The following is a 24,265-nucleotide window of genomic DNA, read 5'->3' on the forward strand; positions in this document are numbered from 1 at the left end:
CCAATTTTTGTTTCTCTCTTAGTAATCACTTTCCCAAGTATTTCTGGATTTTTAAAATATCTCTGCTTTGTATGTCAAGTTCGTGATTTGCTTTTTTAACTCACCAATTCTTTTAATTAACAAGTTGTAAGAATCTTCATTCGGGGTGTGTGTGAGGGAGAGAGAGTGAGAGAGAAGAACACTCATTCAGGTAAGAGGTGGAACAACAACAAAACCTGCATTTCTAGGATACAGTCCAGTGTCTTTTACTAGATTTAAATATTTTTGATTTTACTAGATTTTAAATATTTTTGATTGCATAAAAGAATAAATGATAATTATAAAAATCAATGAATGAATAACAAGCCTAGAAGATCCTAAATATGATGAAAATGATTATGCGAGGAAGAAGAAATATGCAAAGAAATGAATCAAACAAAGGGGTAAGTGAGGGAAGCAGACACAGACAAAGAGGACTTGTTCAACAGAGGCCACTGTGGATGAAGTTCATAGATGGGCGACTGGATGGAGGCGATATCTGAAATGCCTAAAGTTTAGAACATAGTGTTGATTTCTACAAATTAATAAGAAAAAGCAGTAATCTTAATAGGAGAATGACCAAAGGAAATTAAGGTTAGTGAGTATATGGAGAGGTGCTCAAACTCATGAGAAATAAAACAAATGCAACAAAAGCAACAATATATCATGTTACTCCTATATATTAGGGAGAAAATGACAGAGTGGATAATTTTGAGAGCTGCCAAGGATGCGGGAACTTAGATAGTGTACTGTTGGTACAGATGTAGACTATGCAACCATTCTGAAGAGGAACTGGTTCTACTTAGTCTTTGTAAGTAGAAGCACATTCTGTGATTGTTATTGGTCCTAACGGAATTTTTATCCACATCTATAAGAATGCAGGTAAATGTATGTATGTGTATGGAATTATCATTTGTGCAGAAAGTTAGGAGCAACTTGAGTGTATTTACATGGCAGAATCGAAAAGCATAAAAGACGTGTGCACGCTCTATGACACTACCTAGTGATTAGAAGTAATAGAGTAGGTGTACAGTTCATAAAGACAGTGCTGACTAAAAAGGGTAAATGACAGACTGTAATATGTATAATACCAATTACATAATTAAAAAGGTATGTATGTAAAACAACAACATAGATTTTATAAGAAAATATATGAACTACATTGAAATGATTTCCTCTAGAGACTGAGGTAAGGAAGAGGGGTAGGCTTTAGAAATAAAAGTTAAGAAAGAAAGAGAAACCAAGGGAGGGCATGAGGAAAATAAAAAATCTCACCTAGACCCAATGATAATACTGTGCAGCAAGTGAAGAGTGTAATCAACTCAACCCTTCCTGCATGATCTTCAAAAGAGAAAGAGAAAGAGAGGAAGAGAGGTCATAAATATGAGAGTAACTGAAGAAAAGAGAAAGGACCCAACTACTTAGAGGAAGTCCTTACATTCAATAATCATTTATTGCAAAATTTTCATATGCTTCATAAGGGATATAAAATATTTTGATTCAATCTCAGCTTTTATGAAAGTGGATGCAAGTGGTAACAAAAGTAAGGTCACAAAATGTTGACTATTCAAAGGCATCATAGGAGTGTGTGTGCTCACAGCACAGACAAGCTGCCTGGGTCTTTGCAGTACTGTGTAAATGCTCCTGCTTTGAGGTCAGTAAGAATAAAGTTCAAAACCTTTGCTCCAGCATCTCTTAAGCACAATCTCTTACCTTGAGCAAATGAAGTAACCTTTCTGGGTCTTCATTTCCATAGATATAAAATCAGAGATTTAAGACTATCTGGTTTCTTGGAAGTAATAAATAAATGATTATATTTTAGGTGTTGGGTAAATGGTAGCTATTCACAATTATAATAATTAACTTGAAGAAATTATTTGTAGATAAGGGAGTTTTGAAGAGTGTAAAGGATTCAAATTTCCAGGGGGAATGTGGAAGATACTATTAAGTCATAGATGATAGTAAACGGAATATGTGAAGAAGATGATTAAATGAAGTGATATATATGAAAGCGCTTTACACATTCTTAGTCGTGCATATACTATCATTATTCATGATGAAAATGGCAAAAATGTGCCTAAAGTCAAAACCCACAGTGAATGATGATGAAACATCAGGTTGGAGAGGGAAAATGAACAAAAGTGAAGAAGGCTCTGAATAGCAGACAGAAAGGTTTGAGGTTAATTTCATAGATAATAGAGAGATAGTTTTAAAATCTGGATGGAAACTGATATGTAAATCTGTCATTTTTTAAAGAGAAATAAAAGAATGGATGACCAGATTTTAAGTCCCCACAGCTTCATTCCCCTGATGGCTTCACTTTATCACTCACTACTCCCCAACGCAGCAAATCTGCTTATCACTTTATTTTTCATCTTGACCTCTTTCTATTAATTTTCATTTTCCTGAATCCAGATTTTCCTCTTTCTGTCATTAAAAATACTATGTTTTTTTTTCAGTTTCAACATCCTCCTCCTCAAAAACTGGAGAAACAAGAAGATAAAAACAAATTTGCTGGAGAGAAGACTGCCATCATCATTAGAACATATGTATCTCCTGGCTTGTGCTGTGGTGCAGATGCTACTTAATTGTAGAAAGAGATCTGAATCCAAGAAATACTGTGAAGAAAAAATTAAGACATGGGGAGAGAAGGCAGCAAGAAATTTGAAAAATCAAAGATAAGTTGAGGTTGTGAGCCCTGAAGACCAAAAACAATACTGCAGCTATTGACAGAATTACGGATAACTGAGGGAGAAGACAAAGGGTACTCTTAGTCAACTAATCTTGAGGTGACCTGATGATACCTGGGGAAGTAGAATTAGATAGTAAGAAAAATGATAGGCTGGGCATGGAGGCTTACACCTGTAATCCCAGCACCTTGGGAAGCCAAGACAGGAGGATCACCTGAGGTCAGGAGTTTGAGACCAGCCTGGCCAACACGGTAAAACCCTGTCTCTACAAAAATACAAAAATTAGCTGGGCATGGTGGTGCATGCCTGTAAGCTACTCAGGAGGTTGAAGCATGAGAATCACTTGAACCTGGGAAGCAGAGGTTGCAGTGAGACAAGATCGTGCCACTGTACTCCAGCCTGGATGACAGAATGAGACTCCGCCTCAAAATAAACAAACAAAAAAATTGATATAGCTGGAGATGTAAATGCCACAGTAATCATATCTGGGGTGATAAGGGAAGGTTCAGGGTGGAAAGGAGTTGTCCAAGAAAATACACATAGAGGCATGTGAAAATTAAGCTTTGGGTAGTGGACACTGTATCAAAACACAACCACTATATGTATGCACTTTTGTGCTTATATTCACAATCTCTTTCCTAGAAATGATTTTAATTACAAAATAAATATAATTTTAAAAACCTAAAAATTAAAAAAAAATTAGAGAATAAGAAAAAATAAATTAATGCGAAAATACAACCTGATTCAGGCTGAGATTAAAAAAAAAAAAAAAAGCTATAATGCTATTTGCAATGTTACTAGAAATATGCTTCAAATTTGCCATTGGGCTGCCGAACAAACAGGAATGGAGCCAGAAGAAAATGCAATTGACACAGGAAATTTTCTCTGACCCCTTCACAGGACTTGGACTTGCGAAGCGGGTGGCTCTTTACTCAGCCTGCAGCTCTCAACCCCTAGCAGGAAGGGGAGCACACAGGTGAGTGCTCGCAGGAGCCACAGGAATGCTTCTGGGTGCAGGCAGGAGCAGAACTCTGTGTGGCTCCTAGAGCCTCAGAAGGCATGTTACAGTGCACTCTCTTACTTTGCTGTCCGTGGGTGGCTTAAGTGTTTAACATCTCAGTGTGACAGCCCCCTGTATCCCGAGCTCTTATTGGGTGTCAGGAAGAATCAGGTCGCACAAAGAATTGAAGATGGTAAATGCAGGGGATTTTATTGCTTATGAAAATGGCTCTCAGTGGGATAGAGAGCTGAAAAGGGGATGGACCAGAAAGGTGATCTTCCTTGGGAGTTCAGCTGTCCCAAGCCAAACTGAAAAAAAAAAAAAAAAGTTTTTCAAATTGCAGCCATGATTGTTCCATTCCTTTTTCCCCTTGAGTTTTCTTCCATAGTTCTCTCATCTTTTTTTTTTTTCTACACTCTTTCCTTTTCTGATTCTTTACAATCTGGCTTTTGCTGAATTGCAGAACTGATTCTGTTTCCTCTAAGTTCACTCCTAATATCTTATTAGTTAAATAAAATCTCATTTTATTTTCTTCTGCAAGGTCCCGCCGTCAAGCCATCCCTCTGAAGCCATCCCTCTGAAGTCAAGCTGCCTCTCATCAACGTCAAGCTGTTTTTTTCTTTTCTCTTCTTCTCTGCTGCTCTGCTGGCAGTGGAGCCTGGGTTTTTTATGAGTACAGGGTGGGCCAGGGTGGTTCTGGAAAAGGCAACATTCAAGCAGGAAAACAGGGATGTAAAGTTCTCAATTTGGGCTGTGGGTCCAGGCTTGAGGCCGGGGCCCTCACGGGGAACCTACCCGTTCTACCCAGTATTTCCCTGCCTCCTATCCACATCACAATCAGTAGCATATTTTAGGTGGTCCTAAAATAAATCAATACTTCAGAGAAGAGTGATTAATAATTGAATTACAATAATTATTACTAAATGGATTAAATTATTAATAAATGAATTAAAGAGGAAAAATGTAATTGAGTATTGAGATATATGAGAAAACTGAGATTTGAGATACATTAAATAAAAAATAAAAATTATAAAAGTAGTATTTATGAAATATCATTTTATTTAACTAATAAGATATTAGGAGTGAACTTAGAGAAAATAGAATCAGTTCTGCAATTCAGCAAAAGCCAGATTGTAAAGAATCAGAGAAGGAAAGAGTGTAGAAAAATAAAAAATAAAAAAAAAATGAGAGAACTATGGAAGAAAACTCAAGGGGAAAAAGGAATGGAACAATCATGGCTGTAATTTGAAAACCTTCTTTTTTTATTTTTTCTCTTGAGACAGGGTTTCACTCTTGCTCAGGCTGAAGTACAGTGGCAAAGTGATGGCTCACTGCAGCCTCAATCTCCTGGGCTCAGCCAATGCTCCCGCCACAGTCACCTGAGTAGCTGGGACCACAGATGTGTACCACCATGACTGGCTAATTTTTAAATTATTTGTAGGTAGGGAGTATCCTTATGTCGACCAGGCTGTCTTGAACTCCTGGGCTCAAGCGATCCTCCTGTCTCAGCCCTCCAAAGTGTTGAGATTACAGGTGTGAGCCACCATGCCCAGCCAAAAGATTGCTATCATCATTTTATTTTTCTGTTTAATGTCAAGAGGGATAAGGACAGGTATTGCATTGAATAGAAAGAAAATATTTTAAAAGGGGGAATCAACGGAAGATGATGGAAAAGAGAAAATGAGCAAGAAAAAGAAATTTGTATTTGTAAAGTCCAGTAGTAACTAGTCAGTTCATTTTTATTGAACTGTGAAATGGCTGATTTTCTTTCTTTTTTTTTTTTTTTTGAGATGGAGTCTCGCTATGTCGCCCAGGCTGGAGTGCAGTGATGCCATCTTAGTTCACTGCCAGCTCTGCCTCCCGGGTTCAGGCCATTCTCCTGCCTCAGTCTCCTGAGTAGCTGGGACCACAGGCACCTACCACGACGCCCGGCTTTTTTTGTTTTTTTTTTTGGATTTTTAAAGAGATGGGGTTTCACCATGTTAGTCAGGATGGTCTCAATCTCCTGACCTCGTGATCTGCCCGCCTCAGCCTCCCAAAGTGCTGGGATTACAAACGTGAGCCACCGCACCCGGCCAATTTGCTGCTTTTCTAAAAGAAAAGGGGTGAACGAAATACAGAATAAAGCTTTTTTTTTTTTTTTTTTTTTTTTTTTTGGAATGCACAAGGTGCACTATACATTTCAGGAAGAGATTAATTACCAGAAGATTAAATTATCCCTTAAAAATGTTTCACTGTAACTTTAAAGATGAAATACACTTTTGCTTTTCTATAAAATTATGAACAAAACCAGATGGAAAATATAGCAATCTTAACAGTGAGAAATCATATGGTACTGCCAGAGTTTTGTTGGGGCTCAGAAAATAGCATCACAAAGTGAAGGCCTAAGAAGCTACCTCCGAAGCAAAGTCTCTCCCTGACCCTCTCCTGCCTTCCTGTTTTTCATGCTTCATTCTCTCCTTAGGCAAGCCATAGTAACTAGAATCTCTCTTTCCCAGAGCGAGTCATAGAAACTAGCAGCCCCTTTCCCCAAAGCCAGCCATAAAGCCTAAAAATATTATTTTAACCTTCCCAGACTATCATGATTAATATTGAGGGTCAACTTAATTGGATTGAAGGATGCAAAGTATTGTTCCTGGGTGTGTCTGTGAGGCTGTTGCCAAAGGAGATTAACATTTGAGTCAGTGGACTGGAAGAGGCAGACCCACCTTCAATCTGGATGGGTACCATCTAATCAGTTGCCAGCACAGCTGGGATAAAAGCAGGCAGAGGAATGTAGAAAGACTAGACTTGCTAAGTCTTCTGACCTCTATCTTTCTCTCATGCTGGATACTTCTTGTCCTCAAATATCAGACTTCTAGTTCTTCAGCTTTTGAACCCTTGTACCTGCACCAGTGATTTCCCAGGGGTTCTCATGCCTTCAGCCACAGACTGAAGGCTCACTGTTGGCTTTCCTCCTTTTGAGGTTTTGGGACTCAGACTGGTTTCCTGGCTCCTCAGCTTGCAGGCAGCCTTTTGTGGGACTTCACCTTGTGACTGTGTGAGTCAATTCTCCTAATAAACCCCCCTTCATGTATTTATCTATCCTATTAGTTCTGTCCCTTTAGAGAACCCTGATGAAGACACCAACATTTTTGTTTAGGAACTGGCCATAAATAAATTGAAGATGCTCATTCCAGAGGTGGTCTGCCCCGTATCTTGGAGGAAGGAATGCTGCCCAGACAGGTTCTGAAGAATCGGAGCCGACAAGCTGTGCTGGAACCCCCCAGACATCTATTAGCATTAGATCATACCCTTTTTGTCCAATCATATTTCTACATACCTGTCCATACTTCATTACGCCTAAGTGTAAAAAATGGATAGTTTTTCCTCGATCTTTGGGTCTTCATTCTGAAGGTTTCTATGTCACATAAAACTATCATCATGTTCCCATCCAGGACTAAGTCCAGGGAACTCAACCTGGTTAGTGTAGGTCCTGGGGTTCCCCTGCTGAACCATCTGGCAGCTGAGCCATAGGAGAGATGTGAGCCGAAGCACCAGTATAGGAAACGGTGCCCTCGGTACTCAAGTGGAATGGGCACACTAAACTGCCGTCTCCCAGTTTAAGGACCGTGGGCTGACCAAGTTCCTCTTAGAATTGCAGACACTAATGAGCAATCTCAGGACCATCGATTTGTCCAACAATAAGATGGAGAACCTACTGCCTTTGCCGATACAGAAGTTCACTCGGCTGAAGAACCTATTCCTGAACAACATAAACTGCTCTGCCTAATGAGATGATGCAATCCTTAACAAATCTAGAGAGGCTATTCCTAAACGGCAGTCACCTGAGAAAGTTGCCATCTACCTTTGGGCGACTCTTTATCCTCAAGACCCTGAGCCTCTCTGGGAACCAACTGGGAGCACTATCACCTAACTTTGGGCCACCAGATGTGGTGGACCTTTCCAGGAACCAGATTCGAAGTATACCTGACATAGTAGGAGAGCTGCAGGTCATCAAACTCATCCTCAACTGGAAGAAGATATCTCAGGTCTCAATAAAGATATCTTGCTGTCCTTGCCTTAAAATTCTTTACCTAGAAGAGAACGGTCCTGAGCTCAGCATGGTTTCACAGAGCATCTTCAGTGATTCCCATATCTGTCCGCTTGCTATGGAAGGTAATCTTTTTGAAATAAAGAAACTTCAAGAACTGGAAGGTTATGATAAGTACATGGAGAGGTTCATGGCCACCAAGAAGTTTGCATGAAGTTCCCCAGGTCTATGGGAACCTTACAGGATACTGACTTGGAACCTGTTGGAGTGTGGCTGATTGAAAGGCTCCTGTTGTTGTGAAGGGGTATCTGCAATAAGAAGATGATACTCCAGGAAATTATGTTTTTACTCAATGACTTTTTTTTTTTTTTTTTTTTTTTGATTGTGAGTGCCTCTGTCACCCAGGCTGGAAGAAAGGAAATCAGGAGACAGGAAAAGTTCTTCATTTGAGTCACGGGTATGACAGTGAGCAAGGTTGGTCTTCAAAATCATCATTAGTTTGGCATTAAGAAACCAGTAGCTAGCTGCTATTTTTATGGTGAGGGAGTGCTGCCTGGTAACAGAATAACTCCACACCACAGCTTGAGATTTCATTTAGTTTCAATGTGTGACCTTTCATAAAGTCAGTTGCCATTTCATTTCTATGTTAACACTTCATAGTTTTATGAAATTCAAATAATTTGTAAGAAGATGGTATAGTTAATCTAAGGATTTATTATTTTATTCCAGTCCGTCAGTTCAATTGCAGTGCTTATACTTGGAATTTAGGATTTACATAAATATGGGACTGTTTGTCTTGATTAAAAGCATGTTTTGTCAGAGAAGCACCAACACAACACTAAAAATGTTCCCCAAGGCTGCAGTAGCAAATGCTTTACTATTTCAGGTGACGTATTGATAGAGGGCTCTGAGGAGCTAAAACTGTATATGCAACACTTATAAGATAAAAGCCATTTTAATAATCAATATTTTCTTGAAGATTTGTTAGAAATAATGTCTTCTTTCTGTTAATCTTTTCTCCTTTTTGTATTTATAACTCTACTAATCAAATTATCAATAAATAATTGCTATAATATTTTAAAACAATAAAACAAAACAAAAAACTATGATCAAAAAAAATTGCTATGATTTTCTCTTCTTAACTGGTCTTTGTCATAGGGGAGTCATCTATGACCCTCACGATGGGGAGGAAAGTGAACACCTCCTTTCTGCCCCTACAGTTCTATTCTGAGCTGAGAGCAGAGGGGTCAATTCTATTAGGTAAGTTATCTCTGTCTCTGATCACCTGTATTTGAATGTTGAATTACTCTAAAATTAAACATAAGTTATTATTTATTTCAGATAGTATATAAGCACTCTAAGACACTCAGTCATTTTGTTATCTGTATCCAAAACAAACATCTGGAGCCAATTCTCATGTGAAATATGATCACAAATGTGTCTGAGGTCAGTATTTGATCTATTGCTTTTTCATCTGAAACACATAGACGAACGAAATGACTATTACCTTCACAACAAATTGCTGTTTTTCAGCCTCTCAAGCCGGTTACTTTGTGTGAGAATATTGAAGAAGAAAGTGTAGAATAAATGTCTGCTAAACTTATGCTCTGTGACTCAAATTTTAATGGTCATAAGAAAACTACTACAGAAATAATCACAAAACAAAACAAAATTTAAAGTAAAAGATTAAAATAATAATATCTGAAAGAATATAGTTATTTATTAACTGTATATTATTTTCCCAGAAGTGGACTGGATATTATTTAAAACACAAGAGAAAAGTCTATGACCTGAATTCTAACTTCAAGGTTTGTATTATTTTATTGTAAAGATAAGAAATAAGAAGATATCTAGGAATATAAAACAGCCGATTAAAAATGTGATCACACATATTCAAGAACAATATATTCAAGACATAGAAAGAAAAAATAAATAGAAAGTAAGGATATCTGGAAGAAGACTTGATTTATGAAAATAGACTTGAGCGAGTATGTCTCAAAGAATATCCAGGATTTCTGGAGATGAAGCGAGGAAAGTACAGTCTAAGTGGAAGAAACGAAATGAACAGAGGTTCATAACGTATGGGTTCTTAGCAGTCTGATGAAGCATGTGGACTCCGCAGAAAGTTGTATTTTTTAATAATTTTTTTAATTTTTATTTTTGTGAGTACATAGTAGGTGTTAGAGTAGTATATTTCCAGGTTAGGTGGAGGCCTGATAGATAAGAAAGCGACATATGGAAGGGGCTCCACGTTGGGGAGGGCTCCAAGTGGGGAAGAACAATGAACAATCTTTCGGATAGGTGGCTAATCTCATTATACACAATGACCTCCTTGTCCTGTGGCCACAATGACCTCGTTCCACAAGTAGCTCCCTCCAGCACCACCATTTAAATGTCCTTCCAGTCCCTGCCTCTTTGCAGACAGCCCTGTCTCTGCTGTGCTGCCTGTTGCAACCTTGCAATGTATTTTCATGCTTTCTCTAATAAATCTGCCTTTCTTTACCTACAACTGTCTTCGTAAATTCCTTTACCCCCTGTGCCAATGGCCCCAGTTAGTCACTACCTATGACAAGTTACATGAAATATTTTGATACAGGCATGCAATGCATAATAATCACACAGGGTAAATAGGGTACCCATCACCTCAAGCATTTATCTTTGTGTTACAAATTATCTATCAATAAATAATTGCTATAATATTTTAAAACAATAAAACAAAACAAAAAACTATGATCAAAAAATTCTCTATGATTCTCTCTTGTTAACTGGTCTTTGTCATAGGGGAGTCATCTATGACCCTTACGATGGGGAGGAAAGTGAACACCTCCTTTCTGCCAATTATACTCTTAGTTATTTTAAAATGTACAGTTATGTTATTTTTTACTATAGTCACCCTATTGTGCTAGCAAATACTAGAAAGTTTTTAGAAGTGCAAAAACAGTAAGAATAAAGCTTTTTTAAAAGTATACATGAGAAAACATTGAAATGCAGTTATTGAAATTAAGTAATGTTTGAATATAATAGTAAATGTATTTATTTACTTATATATTTATTTTGATGTCATGAAGTTCAAACTTCATTTGATAGAGTATTTTAATTCTTATTCTAATTCCTTTTTATCTCAGAAGTTGAGGAGATATTCCCCCACAGAGAGGATTTTATTAGTGTATTCAAAAATAAGATCCAGCAGTGGGTCCAAGGAGTCCCACTATTGAATTAGTAGTGGGTTGCAAAGCCTGAACATAAGTGATATTTTGAGATATGTGCAGCAACTATAATGGGATATGAATATGTCTATTACTTCTATCAGCAAATTCATAGTTGCTGCTAATGACTTCTGTGGTCTGTGGCATACATTCACAATGGAAAGAAATACTAACTTTCAGTTAGAAGTTAAAATAATGCTATAATATTTTCCCAAACAAAGTCCCTGAATCTCTTCAATTTTATCCATGGACTTCTAAGTTTCCTGTGGACTCAGACTAAGAATCTAGAAAAGTGGATGGAAAGTGATACTTCTTTAAACACCCTATGGGTGTGTGGCACAGTAACAAGTCTTTCATGCTATTCTTACAACATGCTATAAGCAGGAAATGGTTATAAATGGGCAATGTTACTTGAAAAATAAGAAAACTGAGGCTCAAAAGTATTATGTAACCTGCCTAGGGTCACATACAGAATGAATACAAGTTATACAATTAGAGTTTGAATATCCTAATCTAAAGCCTTTGTTTGCCTTTCCCACTGTGAAAAACCACCTAGAGAATCTGCAGAATGTTTTAAATAAGCAGTTAGAAGATAAACACAACCAGAGCAAGAAATTGTTTTCAAGGGCAGTAGAAATAACAACAGGGAATGTGGGGTAGGACTCCCTAAAAAAGCATACACAGAGAAACAAAGCAAATACTTTTGCATATACAAAAACAAGCCCATCTGGGATACGATAATAAAATCAATGTTTCAAGAAAAAAATAATCTGATGGTAACAGTTCAATGGATTGCAAAAGTAAGGATTATTATATTTTCTCTCTAGAAATTTTATAGTAGGTCTAAAATAATACATTATAGTTAAATGCTTTATCTAAAATGAATTGAATCCTTTTATTAATTTTCTGAAGCAGTTTTGGGGTTTGGTTTTTTCAAGATCTATTCTTAAATATAGCAACACACACAAAATAGTTACTTACCAACACTTGTACAACTTTCACCATCTACATCCAGCTTCCAACCTTCATAACATGAGCACTTAACTGTGTGCTTGTGCTGCTCACACACTTGGCTGCACTTTAGATGGTTGCTACAGTAATCCACAATTTCACATGTTTTATTGTCTTTGTTGAGCTGAAGTCCTTCAGGGCAGGAACAGACAATTCCTCTTCCAGGAACAACAGAACAGTGGTTGCTACAGCCTCCATTGTTCAGTGAACATTCATCTAGGGGGACAGATTATAGGTCTTATCAATTGCTTTCCTCAGTTAAATACTAATCACTGAACTCAATTCTCTAAGCCTACAATTAGCCAGGATACTACAAATGAAGATAAGAAAGCCCTCTTTGGCTTATTTTTTCTTCAGGGATTGATATAGAAATGATGATAGAATTCATCCAAAGGCCAAATTTAATTCTATATGATAGAAATTGTAAAGGGAAGATTTTCATTTCTATAAAACTTGGGAGTATAGTTTGCTTTACCCTACAGATGTAAAGTGAGCTCAGTGTTTCTATCATGACTGGAAAGATTATGCTGAGCCTTTCAGCAGCTGTGCAAAATCATTTGTAGAGGTCTTCCAAAAAAGATGTACATACCATGATGATCTGAATATTAGACATAACTTGATGTTAATAAATTAACAAGTATATCCATATACACGTATATGAATACATATACGTAATGTCTATGTATCTTTTGCAACACTTGTACAGTCTATTTTGGAGTTATAATGTAGAATGGATTACTTTTTATCCTTTACTGGCTGTGGGCATTTATTTTTAAGTTAAGTGAATTGTATATTGTGCCCCATATATTGGTTAGTAGGATTCATTCAATGACGCCATGGAAACATCATAAGCAAAACACTTAAAAGAAAAAAAAGTTGTCCTGGTATTTTGGCTGAAATAATGAGCAATAGTATTGATTACATAGAAAATACAATTGATTATATAGATAATATGATTAGTTTGTAAAAAAGATTAGCTTTTTAAATAGCATTTAAATATACAGCTGTCCTTTAAATGTATTTATTTATTATTCTACTTCATCACCAGATTGTAAGCTCCATGAGAGTACAGAAAATATCTCTTCTGTGTACCAGTGTACACCTAACATTGAGTAACGAGTTAAAAATATTTGATGAACTTTTTAAAGTAGAAAAATTGTATAAAAGCACACATTATCCTAAATTTTAGTCAGAATTATCTATTTAAGAAAATTTCAATATGACACTCTTATAACCTTGAAGAAAATGACAGATAACTGTCTTTGAAACCACATCATTACTTACCACTGTGTACCATTAGGTACATAGTAATAAGGCTGAAAGAAGCTTTGTCTTTCTTGGCTTTAAAAATATTTTCAAGTGGATTTCAAATCCTATTTAATTTTGTATGTTTTGAGATGTGCTAAAAAGACTATTGTCTAATAACTGGTAAATTGCAGTAATATTTATTTATATAATGCAAATATTTCTGATTATCTATGAAAATGTATCTAGTACAAAAATTGGCCTGAAATGTAAGGCTTTTAAAAACATATCTACATTTTAAAAGCTCTGTATGAGTCAACTCTTCTTCATATAATTTGTCACCATCAATGAAGCTACAGTAATAAGAAAAAGAAAATGACTGTATTAACTATTTTCTCTAACAATTCAAGTTTCGTATTATTTTGAAGAAAAAAACAAGTTCGGCTCTTGGTTCCTCCAAATATGTTTCTCACCCATAATCATAAGCATTTCAAAACAGCAGTCATTTCAAAGTATTTGCCCCATTTTAGTTTAATTGACACTCTTTTCCCAGAAAATGACTCTAAAGAAATGTCATTGTGCCCAGGAGGTTAAAAAAAAAAAAAAAAAATTGTTACAATGCTTTTAGCTTATTTCAAATGTCACTGTTTTCTCAGTACCAAAGTGTCTCTTTCTATTACTATCTGTGGAATGAAGTCACAGATTTTAGGTTAAATGAAATTCACATTGAAATCTGAAATTGAATATATAAATTTAATGCCAATATTTGCATAATTAGAACCTGTTAATTCTTACTTAGCCCTAAACCTGTCATGAATCCTGCAATTTCTTTTAAATTTTTTTATTACCTGACAAAGACTCCTTGACCAAACACTAGTCAGGATCCTCTAAGTCCTCTTCTTGGCTAGACCTTAGCCTTGGCCAATAAAAGCTGAAGACTCTCAGCACAAAAGATTTCATCCTGCTGCCCTCACCTCCACCGCACCCCCCCCTCCATGCCCCTGGGCCAAAATACATACTAAGAGACTTGAACAATCACTAGCATATTGTCCAACAGTTTAAATGTATGTCCCTCGAATGACCCCAGCCCGCACATTAAATTGTCTGCCTGAGAAAGCTCATGGTAATAGGCCAATATGTCCTGAACCTCCTCTTAGAGCAGTTGCTTTAGAAAGCTTGCAATTATAAATCCTTTCTGTGCCTTTTTGAGATGTAAATCTTCTACTACCCAGAACTGCCTTCTAAGGAGCCGAGAGCTTTCTTTTTGAAGTGCAAACACCTGAGAAGGTAACTCTGACTCTCATTCTCACTCCCAGCCCAGTGGGTGTCTTACTCTCACTTGCTGCCACTGCCTCTTGTCACAAAGCTGAGAGAAGTCTGTTTTCCCCTCCAGTTAAGCACTAATTATCAAACCCAGGTGGCGTAATCTTGTGGCGCAGCCCCCTTAACCCCCTTAGTGCCTTTTCCTTAGCACACCCCAGCCTTCAAAAAGTTTCCAGTCTTTAGTTTCATGAAGTTGAGCTCAGTTCACAGTGGACTCTCTATCACAAGAGTTACTAATGAATAAAATCTTTACTTACTGTTTTACCAATTAGCATCTGGCTTTATCTTTGACATATTATTATAACAAGGATCAATATAACTCTATTTTAGAGTAATTAAAGTCTATTTTCGTTTGTTTCTTAAGTGCAAATCCATTTTTCTTTTGAAAGTATTTAAAAATTTCCCTAAAAAAAATAATCTGTTCACTAGAATTAGAAGATTTACATTCTTGGGTTCTCCTTTTCCTTATATACATTGCATATAATCATGGAAAAGACAGTTTAAACTTTTGGCCAGTATTTGCTTTCTGTTTTCATTGTTCTAACTCTTCATGACTTCACCTCTGAAAGAGTGGGGTATGTAGTTCAATATGACACAATGCTGCAATCATGATAAAATTGTCTTTTTACCTCCTCTGGTACTTCCACACTAGATTCCTCCTTATAATCTATTTCAGTCACTATAATCTTTTGAAATGTTTGGGCAAAGTTCTTGAAGTAATGACCATATGGCTAGATAAGAAGTAGTTTTCAATTCTGAAGTAGACAAAGAAATGAATTAAGAGGAAATTCCCTCATTACTCTTTTACTTTCCTAATTTGGAAAGTGAAGAATAGGAAAATAAGGTTGGGTTTTCTTATCATTGTCTTCATTTTTCTCAATGGGTGTACTTTCTGTCTTTTGCCTTTTATTTTTTAACTTGAAGGATGGGGAAAAGGTAGAAAAGTACTAATGTTTTTCTTTCAATAACTGTAGGGCATCAGGCATTATTACCATGATTACCTGATAGATAACCATTGTCTCTATTTTAATTATAAGAAAATCAAGATTTTAAGAAATTAAGTCACCTACTCAAATGACTTAATTGAAGAAAAGAATTTAAGCTTGTTGAAGTCTAGTTTTTCCATAATTACATTCTATTTTCTTTTAACAGTATTGATAATTTCTTTTAGAATTGTATTTACAACCTTCATGAGCAAACCTCTCACCAACCACTACAAAGAATGAGCTGGGCAAGAAAGAAATGAATACAGAAAAATGAAGTTTGTCATCTTTTATTTATAAATTTTGTTGCGCAATTTTAGTTTTTGTTTTTTTTTCTTGGCTGATTTTTTTTGTATAATCTTATCCAAATCGAATGAAGACTGTTGCATTCACTGTTTCAAGGTTACTTTATAAAATCATGACTTAAAAAAAGACATTTTCCCACATATATTAAAAAATCATCCTTTTTTATATCATTCAGTATGCTATTAATGCTAATTTGAGGTCAAAATATAACTTTAGGCTTCAATGTAGTTGTCTTTCCTACTTTCAATCAGTCAGCTTCATTATTTCCTAAAGTCATTTCCTCACAGCCTCAAGTCATCTCATTATTGTTCTTATCATTCTGTAAACTGTTCTTCATTATCTATTGATGTCACCTTCAGTATTATCTAGAAAACACTTTTAAAAAATCCCTTTACTAAATCTCTGATCTCCTGAAAGAGAAGGAAATGTAATTTTCTTTTGTATGTGCTGGTTGGCAAGAAAGATTGCTAGTCAACATGATTTCAAAGCTCATTGAAATCATTTTAACTAGATAAGGCATACTAAAGAGAGCTGTTGTATGAAGACTAAAACTTTGCAGGAAAATTATATTAAATTGGGTAATATTCAATTGGTTTTATTACCCAGCCTCTTCCCCTTCCTAAAAATCAGTTTCTATTGTAATGATTAGAAGGCTTATCAAAATATGTAGGGTGGTGGTGAGCTCTATCCCACAGATGAGGAATAACAAGTTTTCCTTGTTCTGAGTGACTCACTTAACAAACAATCAGTTCAACTAGGGGAACATCATTGGCCATCCAGAGATCTAAATGATGAATACAGCTCTTCAATTAAGTGACTTCAATATAGGCTAGCTTTTCCTGTCTTATTTTCAGAAATTTCTGATCACATTTAAGACTTTTACTGCAGCTTTAGAGTGTCTGAAAAATGTAGATAAGGTTCAGTGCTAAAAGCTACATTTAAAGGGAATGAAATAAATGAATGCTACTGTATTAAGTAACAGCAAGTGAACTAAAAATTTGTAGTTTTCATGGAGAAGCCAGTGCAATTAAACATGCAGTACCACAGAGATCGCCTTCATCAGAGCCATCAGGACAATCCTTTTTCCCATTGCAGAGTTTCTCTGGCTGCAGGCAGACTGAGGTATCATTAGCACAAGGGTATTTGGGTGGTCCACACAAGAAACTGTCACAGTCATCTTCATCTGACTGATCTTCACAATCAATGTCTCCATCACACACCCATGCTTTGTTGATGCATCTCCCTTAAGAAAACAGAAATAGCATCTGTTTGATTTTTGTGATTAGGTCATTGTGATAATGAGTGGCCATTATTGTCTTCAGTCACCAGCAGAATTACTTGTCTTCAGCAAAAGAAAACAAAATCTATTTGCTTATTATTTGACAGTTTATTTTCATGACGGCATCTGAATATTTCTTCTCCTGGTCTTAAAGTGCTCTCAGTGTTTGAGCTTTGATATTTTCTTTAGTTTCAAGTCATTGCTCTGCTCTATTTAATATATATATATATATATATATACATACATACATATATAGACAGAATTTATAGCATTTTTAAATTGTTTTTAGAAGAAAAAAAAAAAATTATTGTTTAACCAGCATGATTCAACAGTAACAGTGTGAAACACAAAGAGATCAATGTTCATTGTTACTGTTTTTTTTGTTTTGTTTTTTGTTTTGTTTTGTTTTGTTTTGTGATGGAGTTTTGCTCTTGTTGCTCAGGCTAGAGTGCAATGGTGCGATCTCCATTCACTGCAACCTCTGCCTCCCGGGTTCCAGCAATTCTCCTGCCTCGGCCTCCCAAGTAGCTGAGATTACAGGCATGTGCCACCATGCCTGGCTAATTTTGTATTTTTAGTAGAGATGGGGTTTTACCATGTCGGTCAGGCTGGTCTCAAACTCCTGACCTCAGGTGATCCACCACTTCAACCTCCCAAAGTACCGGGGTTACAGGCATGAGCCACCGTGCCTGGCATTGTTGTCTATGTAAATGTTTCACTGCAAATTATTCCTCCTTTTGAAGTTGTCTTTTATTGACTTCTTAATTATCTTTTCTAGATTATGCAATGTTCAGGTGCAATATAAATTTTTTAAATATACCTAAAGATAATACTAGTTATTGACTGACTACATACTGGCATCTTATAAAAATAAGTGGGGCAAATACAGGGGAAATGGAAAATATTACATTGTATATATCCAAAAGCCATTATGTATTTAAATGTCATCTTAAGTCTTACAGGCAAACAAATTTTAAAATAATTAAAATATATATGCAAAATATTTATAAAAATATATTAATAATTATTCACACTACTATGTCAAATAAAAAAATATAATCAGTTCCATAACTAAAATACATTTGAAGATATGCAACATTGATAAAACTACTCTTAAAATAAGAATTGACAGATACTTCACTAGATTTGATATAAATGGAGAAACATTATAAACTTTTGTATTAACATCATAAATAAAACCAATAATGTTGTTCTGTAAATACTACGTAGCACAATTAGGTAATAGAAAGAAATGAGGTATAATATTAGAAATGAGGTATAACATTAGAAAAGAGTGTCATTACATGTTAGTATAACCATATAATTATAAAATCGATTAAAATTAAATAAACTAAGAATTCAAAAAATTGGTAGCTAGTTTCAAAAATAACAGAAAAATATATTTCATATATAGAGGGAGCATATACTAGAAGAAAAGGTCAATTAAAATTTTATCATAAAAATGTATTTTGAGTTAAAATGTACAAGAATTGTATAACATTTATACAAATCCAAAATTCTACAAAGAATCTGATAAAAAGCCTTGAATAAAGATATTATTTGGTCTTGGATTAGTAAAGATACTAATTTTCTCTTAAACAATTCTTTCAAAATAGTAACCATATTAATGAAACCCTCCAAGCTTAAATTAAAAAATAAAACTAGAAAAATCATTCAGAATCTTACCAAAAAAAAAAAGAGGAATCTTAACGAGTAGAAACTGGAAACTGTATATATTCCAAATATTTAGAAGTAGTTTAAGGTAATAGTAGTTAAAATACTTTTTGCAAATGAATATCAATAAAGATATTAATAATTAAAGAGCACAGAGACATTAGAAATAGGTCTATCTATGCATATGGCTTTTATATATGAAAAAGTTGGCAATTTAAATAGCAGAGAACAAAATTAATGATGCAATATCACCTCATTAGCCAATCTGGAGGATAAACAATAAAGCTGAATCTCTACTTGGCTTCTTATGCTATAATATATTCTAGATATATCAAAGAGGTAATCATTTTAAAATAAGGATAAAAATACAAACATTAAGCTGAATTTTATAAACATATTTTATTCCATACTGCAACAATAAACTCCATAGACAAAGTCAGTGGACAGTCAATAAGCCAGAAAAAATATTTCATCCTATTTTTAAAAATATTTCATTATATGTCAAAAAGCATATTTTTTAAACATCCAAGAGTTCTTTTAAATCAATAAGATAACAATCAATCCAACTGCAAGATTCATAAAGAAATAGTAACGGTTCACAAACATAAGATATTCAATATCCCTTTCAATTAAAAAAGTTAAACTAAAATAACCAGTTGACATCCTTCCTACTCTATTAGATCAATATCAAAAAGTTGGATAATGCAAAACTAGATCTGACAAGGATGTAAAAAGCAGCACAAATGTTGAAAATTGTGATAATCTCTCTCCAGGGCAATGTCAAGAAATCCAGCAAATGAAACATCTGTCAACTCATCACCACAGTAATTCTAATTTTAGAAAATGTTTTCATAAATATATTTGCACAAATGCATAAAGATGCTAGGATATCTACTACTGTTTTGTATATATTAGGGAAAGAAAAGTAACAATTTAAATAATTACTGCAAGCCTGGTGACATCAATTACAATGCATCCATACATAAAAGGTATATGCTTGAATGAAGAAGAATGTGTCAATCTACATAAGTGAATGAAAACTAATTTTCAAAGTTAATTAATTTTAAAAGGCATAGAACTCAGTGTATATAGGCTTTCTGATGTGTTGAAAGGGAGTTAGCTATTTATCAATATCTATGACTATATTTCCATACATTTATCACTTTAAGGACATGGATAGACTTGTCTGTATTTGAATTCTTTCTGGAGGGCTACACAAGAAATAGTTTAAATTGGTTGCCTCTAGAAAGAATTAGTTACTGGAAACCCATTGTAGGAGGGAGATCAACTTTTCATGGAATACTGTTACGCTGTTTTATTTTTCTTCTACCGTATACTTGTGTAACTTTTCCAAAATATATTGGCTCCTTTAAAAAAAATGATTATGTACACACATATGCAATTAAGCCTGATTCAACAGCCTTCTCGTAAAAATTCTATGTTGAAGTTACTCTGTGCCTTACCCTTTCCTAAGGGCTTTCAGAAATATAAGAAAGCGTAAAGCCTGATCCCTATCACCAAGGGGCTTATAACCTAGTTAGAAAGAAAAGATCAAGCATAATACATCAGTCGAAAATATGACATTCTATACTTAAGCATTAAATTGTATGAAGTCATTTGCAAGAGTTTGAATTCAAGAATATACAAATTCCCATTTTTAGTTTGGTTTATCAAAATGCAAGTTCCTTTGGTTTTTTGGTTGTTGTTGTTGTTGTTTTCACCCCGACACATCACCAATCCATGATGGCATTCCCAACCACTGACTCCAAAATGACCTTAGAATTGTTTCAACAGATACATCTGTAAATCACTATCAATCTTTTAGAGTAAGAATAGCAGTAAAACTATTTGCCATCCCTGATATAAATGATGCTTGGAAAAGGTAAACAAAAATAATATTCAGATGACTGTAAAACTTTAAAACAAATAATGTCACCAGAGATATGAATAAATATGAATACATAGTTTAAATGAATTGTACAAGCTTAAACAGCCCTCCTCTTCCTATTGATTTTTCAGGGGCTGTTTGAAGCTTAATTGCTTCTCTCTGTTTATGTTTGGTTTTAGTTCTTACCAAAAAGTAGACAAGAAGGTGAACCAGGTATGATAAGTTTAATGAATTTCTAACTCATGAACATGAATTAGGTAAAACCCGAAAGCAAATGGCCTCAGTGAAAATACTTTAAACATATTGATTTTTACCTGATTCGTATCAAGATAAATCCTTACCTAATCAAGTACCTAATCAAGTCGTTGGAAATAAAATCTTGAATGAACAAACATCACAGATTTCTTTGCTTAAGCTCCCTTCCTTATATATAATAAATAACTAGTTATTAATAATAGTAAAACATATTATAGAAATACGTATCCAATAGACAGAATATCCAAAAATCTTTAAAGTTTTTTAAATGTGCATGAGTAATTCAAGTAACCAAGTAAATCATTGTGTTTACTAATTCATTTTTGGAAGATGCTGAAAACCATATTAGATAATTAGTATGAAGTTGAGCTCTACAAAATATTTTCTCATTTATTTACAACGATGTTTTCAACTTGATAACTACATGTCAAAGACTCTATTTTGGTAACTGTGGTTTTGTCCTTTGAGAAAAGAAAATAAGCATGGATAAGTAACAACAACAACAACAGCAACATTTTAAAAAATAATCCCCCAAACCCAGAAATTTGGTTAAACACAACTACAAAGTCAACAGGTATAGAAAAACTTAAGTTTTTATGATTGTAGAAAACAAGCTGGTTTTCCAAAATAAATTGATACAATCTCTTCTAGAGTTTCTCTTTTTTGTGTTAAACTCTTGACCATGTTCTGAAATAGATATATCTTTTTGTAAACTAACTTGTTTTTAGTTTAATAAAAAGACAGCACATGCTACAATGGGATAATTTCTGTTCTGGGATATGACTGGCAGTTTATATTAAGAATACTAATATTAACATGAAGTGAATCTTTGAGAAAGTCTAAATGGATTTAATTGAAATTATATTATTATGATGCCTCATTGAACACTGGTCTATAAACTAATCTTTTAAAAAATGTTTATACTACTAACTTTTAGTGTTACCTACATATTTATTTCTCTAACAGTGTTTGGTTTCAATTCAATTTGGCAAATATTTTTTGAGCATTATATGCTTGATTTGCTACTGAAGAGTGTAGAAAGATGGGGAAGACAAATTCCTGATCTTGTGGAGCAATAACTCTAGTAATGACAAATGTTCTAATATTGAACATATAAAATAGAATAAGATGAAAGCCATATAACCATCAGAGAATGCTACGGATTTTCAAGGAGGCGGAACATATGTATGACTGGAAGGATGAGAAACAAGCTTTACTAAGCTATTCTTCTGAACAGTGTTTGGAAGGATGGTAGAAAATTTTACATAAAGAAAAAAGCATTTAATATAGACAGTTGCCTTATGCGTACAGTCTTAACATTCGAACATATGCAAAATCAAAAGCAAATAAACAGAACAAGTGAAAGAAATAAAAATGTAATAGCACAGTGATCACTCCTGCTACTCAATAGGAATGTGTTAGGGCATAGATATTAGAAAAGAATCAGTTCTTTCTTATGCTGATCTTTGTTCCACTTCTAAGTGAATTCATTATTATTTTATGCTAAACATTACCTTGTTTATAATATAGTTATAGGTACAAATTATCCTCAGAGCTATATACACAGAACTATGTGTAATAAGTTTAATGGGTGATTTTCGGGGGGTAATTTTGAACATATGCAATTTTATATGCTGAATATTCAACCTTATTTGTTTAATCGAATTCACACAAAAGATGAAAGTCTTATCTAAAGGTATAAAAGCAGGAAAGAGCGGAACCTGTTCCAAAAGCAATAATGAAGCAGTTTGGGGCCCCTAATTCAAGAAGTGTTTCTTAATCTGATTATGGTTAAGAAAATTGAGATACTTTTTAAATTAGCAATGGAGATTGTCTATAAGAGTCAGCAAACTTGAATGATTGAAAGATTTTTTTGAAGTATGTGCTTAGGTCACATATTGAGAGGTAAGAGAAAGCCAAAACTGCGGGTAGTGTGGATTGAAGCTAACGACTGTCAGGGGAAAACACAGTCGGCCACACAAAGATCTGAGAGAGAGATAATGAAAGCTTAACCTTAGATTATGAGATGTGAGTAGAGAATGGAACGGGTGACGTTGGAGGTACTGCAGAAGTAACGCCAGTAGGAGTAGGACTTGGAAAATGATTTCAAGTTAGAAGTGTCAAAGTGTCAAAGGGTTCTTTCTGCTTTAAATCTGAGTGTACAGGGGATTAAATATTCTAACGGAAATGAGAAATTCTTACTCATCTCTGACTTTGAAGAGAAAGTAGAATGTTCAGCATTGCATTGGGGAAAAAATGGATTGAAAGTAGGGAGTAAATGTCAGTGGCAGAAATTTTGGAGTCCTAGAGGTGACAGTTAAAACTGGGGACAGAAGAGATTGCTATGAAGATCTTGCAGAAAGATGAGAAGGAGCAAAACAAATTAATTAAGAGAAAAATATCCGCAATGCTGGACACATATTATGTGCTCAACAAGTATATTTTTAAATTAAATATAAGGGATAGGCAGAGAAAATGGGTAAGGGAAAGTGAAATACAAAGAGGAGTCTAAATGTCATGCGGCTAAAGATAACAATCCAATATGAGAATTCATAAGAAAATATTAAAAGGGAGGACATGCAGCAGTGTAAAGCGTGGCAAAGAAAGAAGCCGACGTGCAGTACTAGTAGTGAAAAGTGTCATTCATTAAACTTGCACTGTGCTCTAGACACTGTACATTCTACCAGTTATTATTATCTTATCTTTTTTTTTATTATACTTTAAGTTCTAGGGTACATGTGCATAACGTGCAGGTTTGTTACATATGTATACTTGTGCCATGTTGGTGTGCTGCACCCATCAACTCGTCAGCACCCATCAATTCATCATTTATATCAGGTATAACTCCCCAATGCAATCCCTCCCCCCTCCCCTCCTCCCCATGATAAGCTCCAGTGTGTGATGTTACTGATCAGAAAAGAGTAATGTAGAGAGGTTTAGTAACTTATTTGCACTCATGCAGATACTGAATGGCAGAGTAGGACTCAAAATACAGAAGAGCATAAACTGAGAAATTATTCCTGGTGACCATCGAAACAGCCATTTCTATCAAGGGAAGTGACTGGATGTTAGATTGCAAACGGTGAAGGAATTAGTGAGACATAAGGCATCTAGGTACTTACATAAGGTGATTTAATGAAGTGAAGAAGAAAGACAGGGAAAAGGTAATAAAATCAAAGAAATGCTTTTCTGGTTATTGGACTGAATATAGGTACATCGAGAAAGAAAAATTAGTCTGGAGAAAGGAATGGAAGACCAAGCAAGAAAAGTGACCAAGGTCTCACAAGGATTAGGAGGTCACAGGATCAATATCTAAAGAAGGGGCTGGGGTGGTAGCTCACACCTGTAATCCCA

The 24,265-nt window shown here is 34.9% G+C and overlaps 1 protein-coding gene and 1 pseudogene across 1 annotated transcript in view; one reads left to right on the forward strand and one right to left on the reverse strand.

Annotated features, from left to right (window-relative positions):
* Positions 1-24,265, reverse strand: part of LRP1B (low density lipoprotein receptor-related protein 1B) — a 1,318,888-nt gene that overhangs the window by 714,760 nt on the left and 579,863 nt on the right. Inside the window, exons 21-22 of the mRNA XM_011935709.1 lie at positions 16,858-17,058; positions 11,929-12,174 (exon numbers count right to left, since the gene is read on the reverse strand). Of these exons, the coding sequence (XP_011791099.1) occupies positions 11,929-12,174; positions 16,858-17,058 (447 nt within the window). The remainder of the gene's footprint in view (positions 1-11,928; positions 12,175-16,857; positions 17,059-24,265) is intronic.
* Positions 363-7,955, forward strand: LOC105507270 (annotated as a pseudogene).

This window comes from Colobus angolensis, unplaced genomic scaffold (genome assembly GCF_000951035.1).
Source record: "Colobus angolensis palliatus isolate OR3802 unplaced genomic scaffold, Cang.pa_1.0 Scaffold147, whole genome shotgun sequence".
NCBI lineage: Eukaryota > Metazoa > Chordata > Mammalia > Primates > Cercopithecidae > Colobus > Colobus angolensis.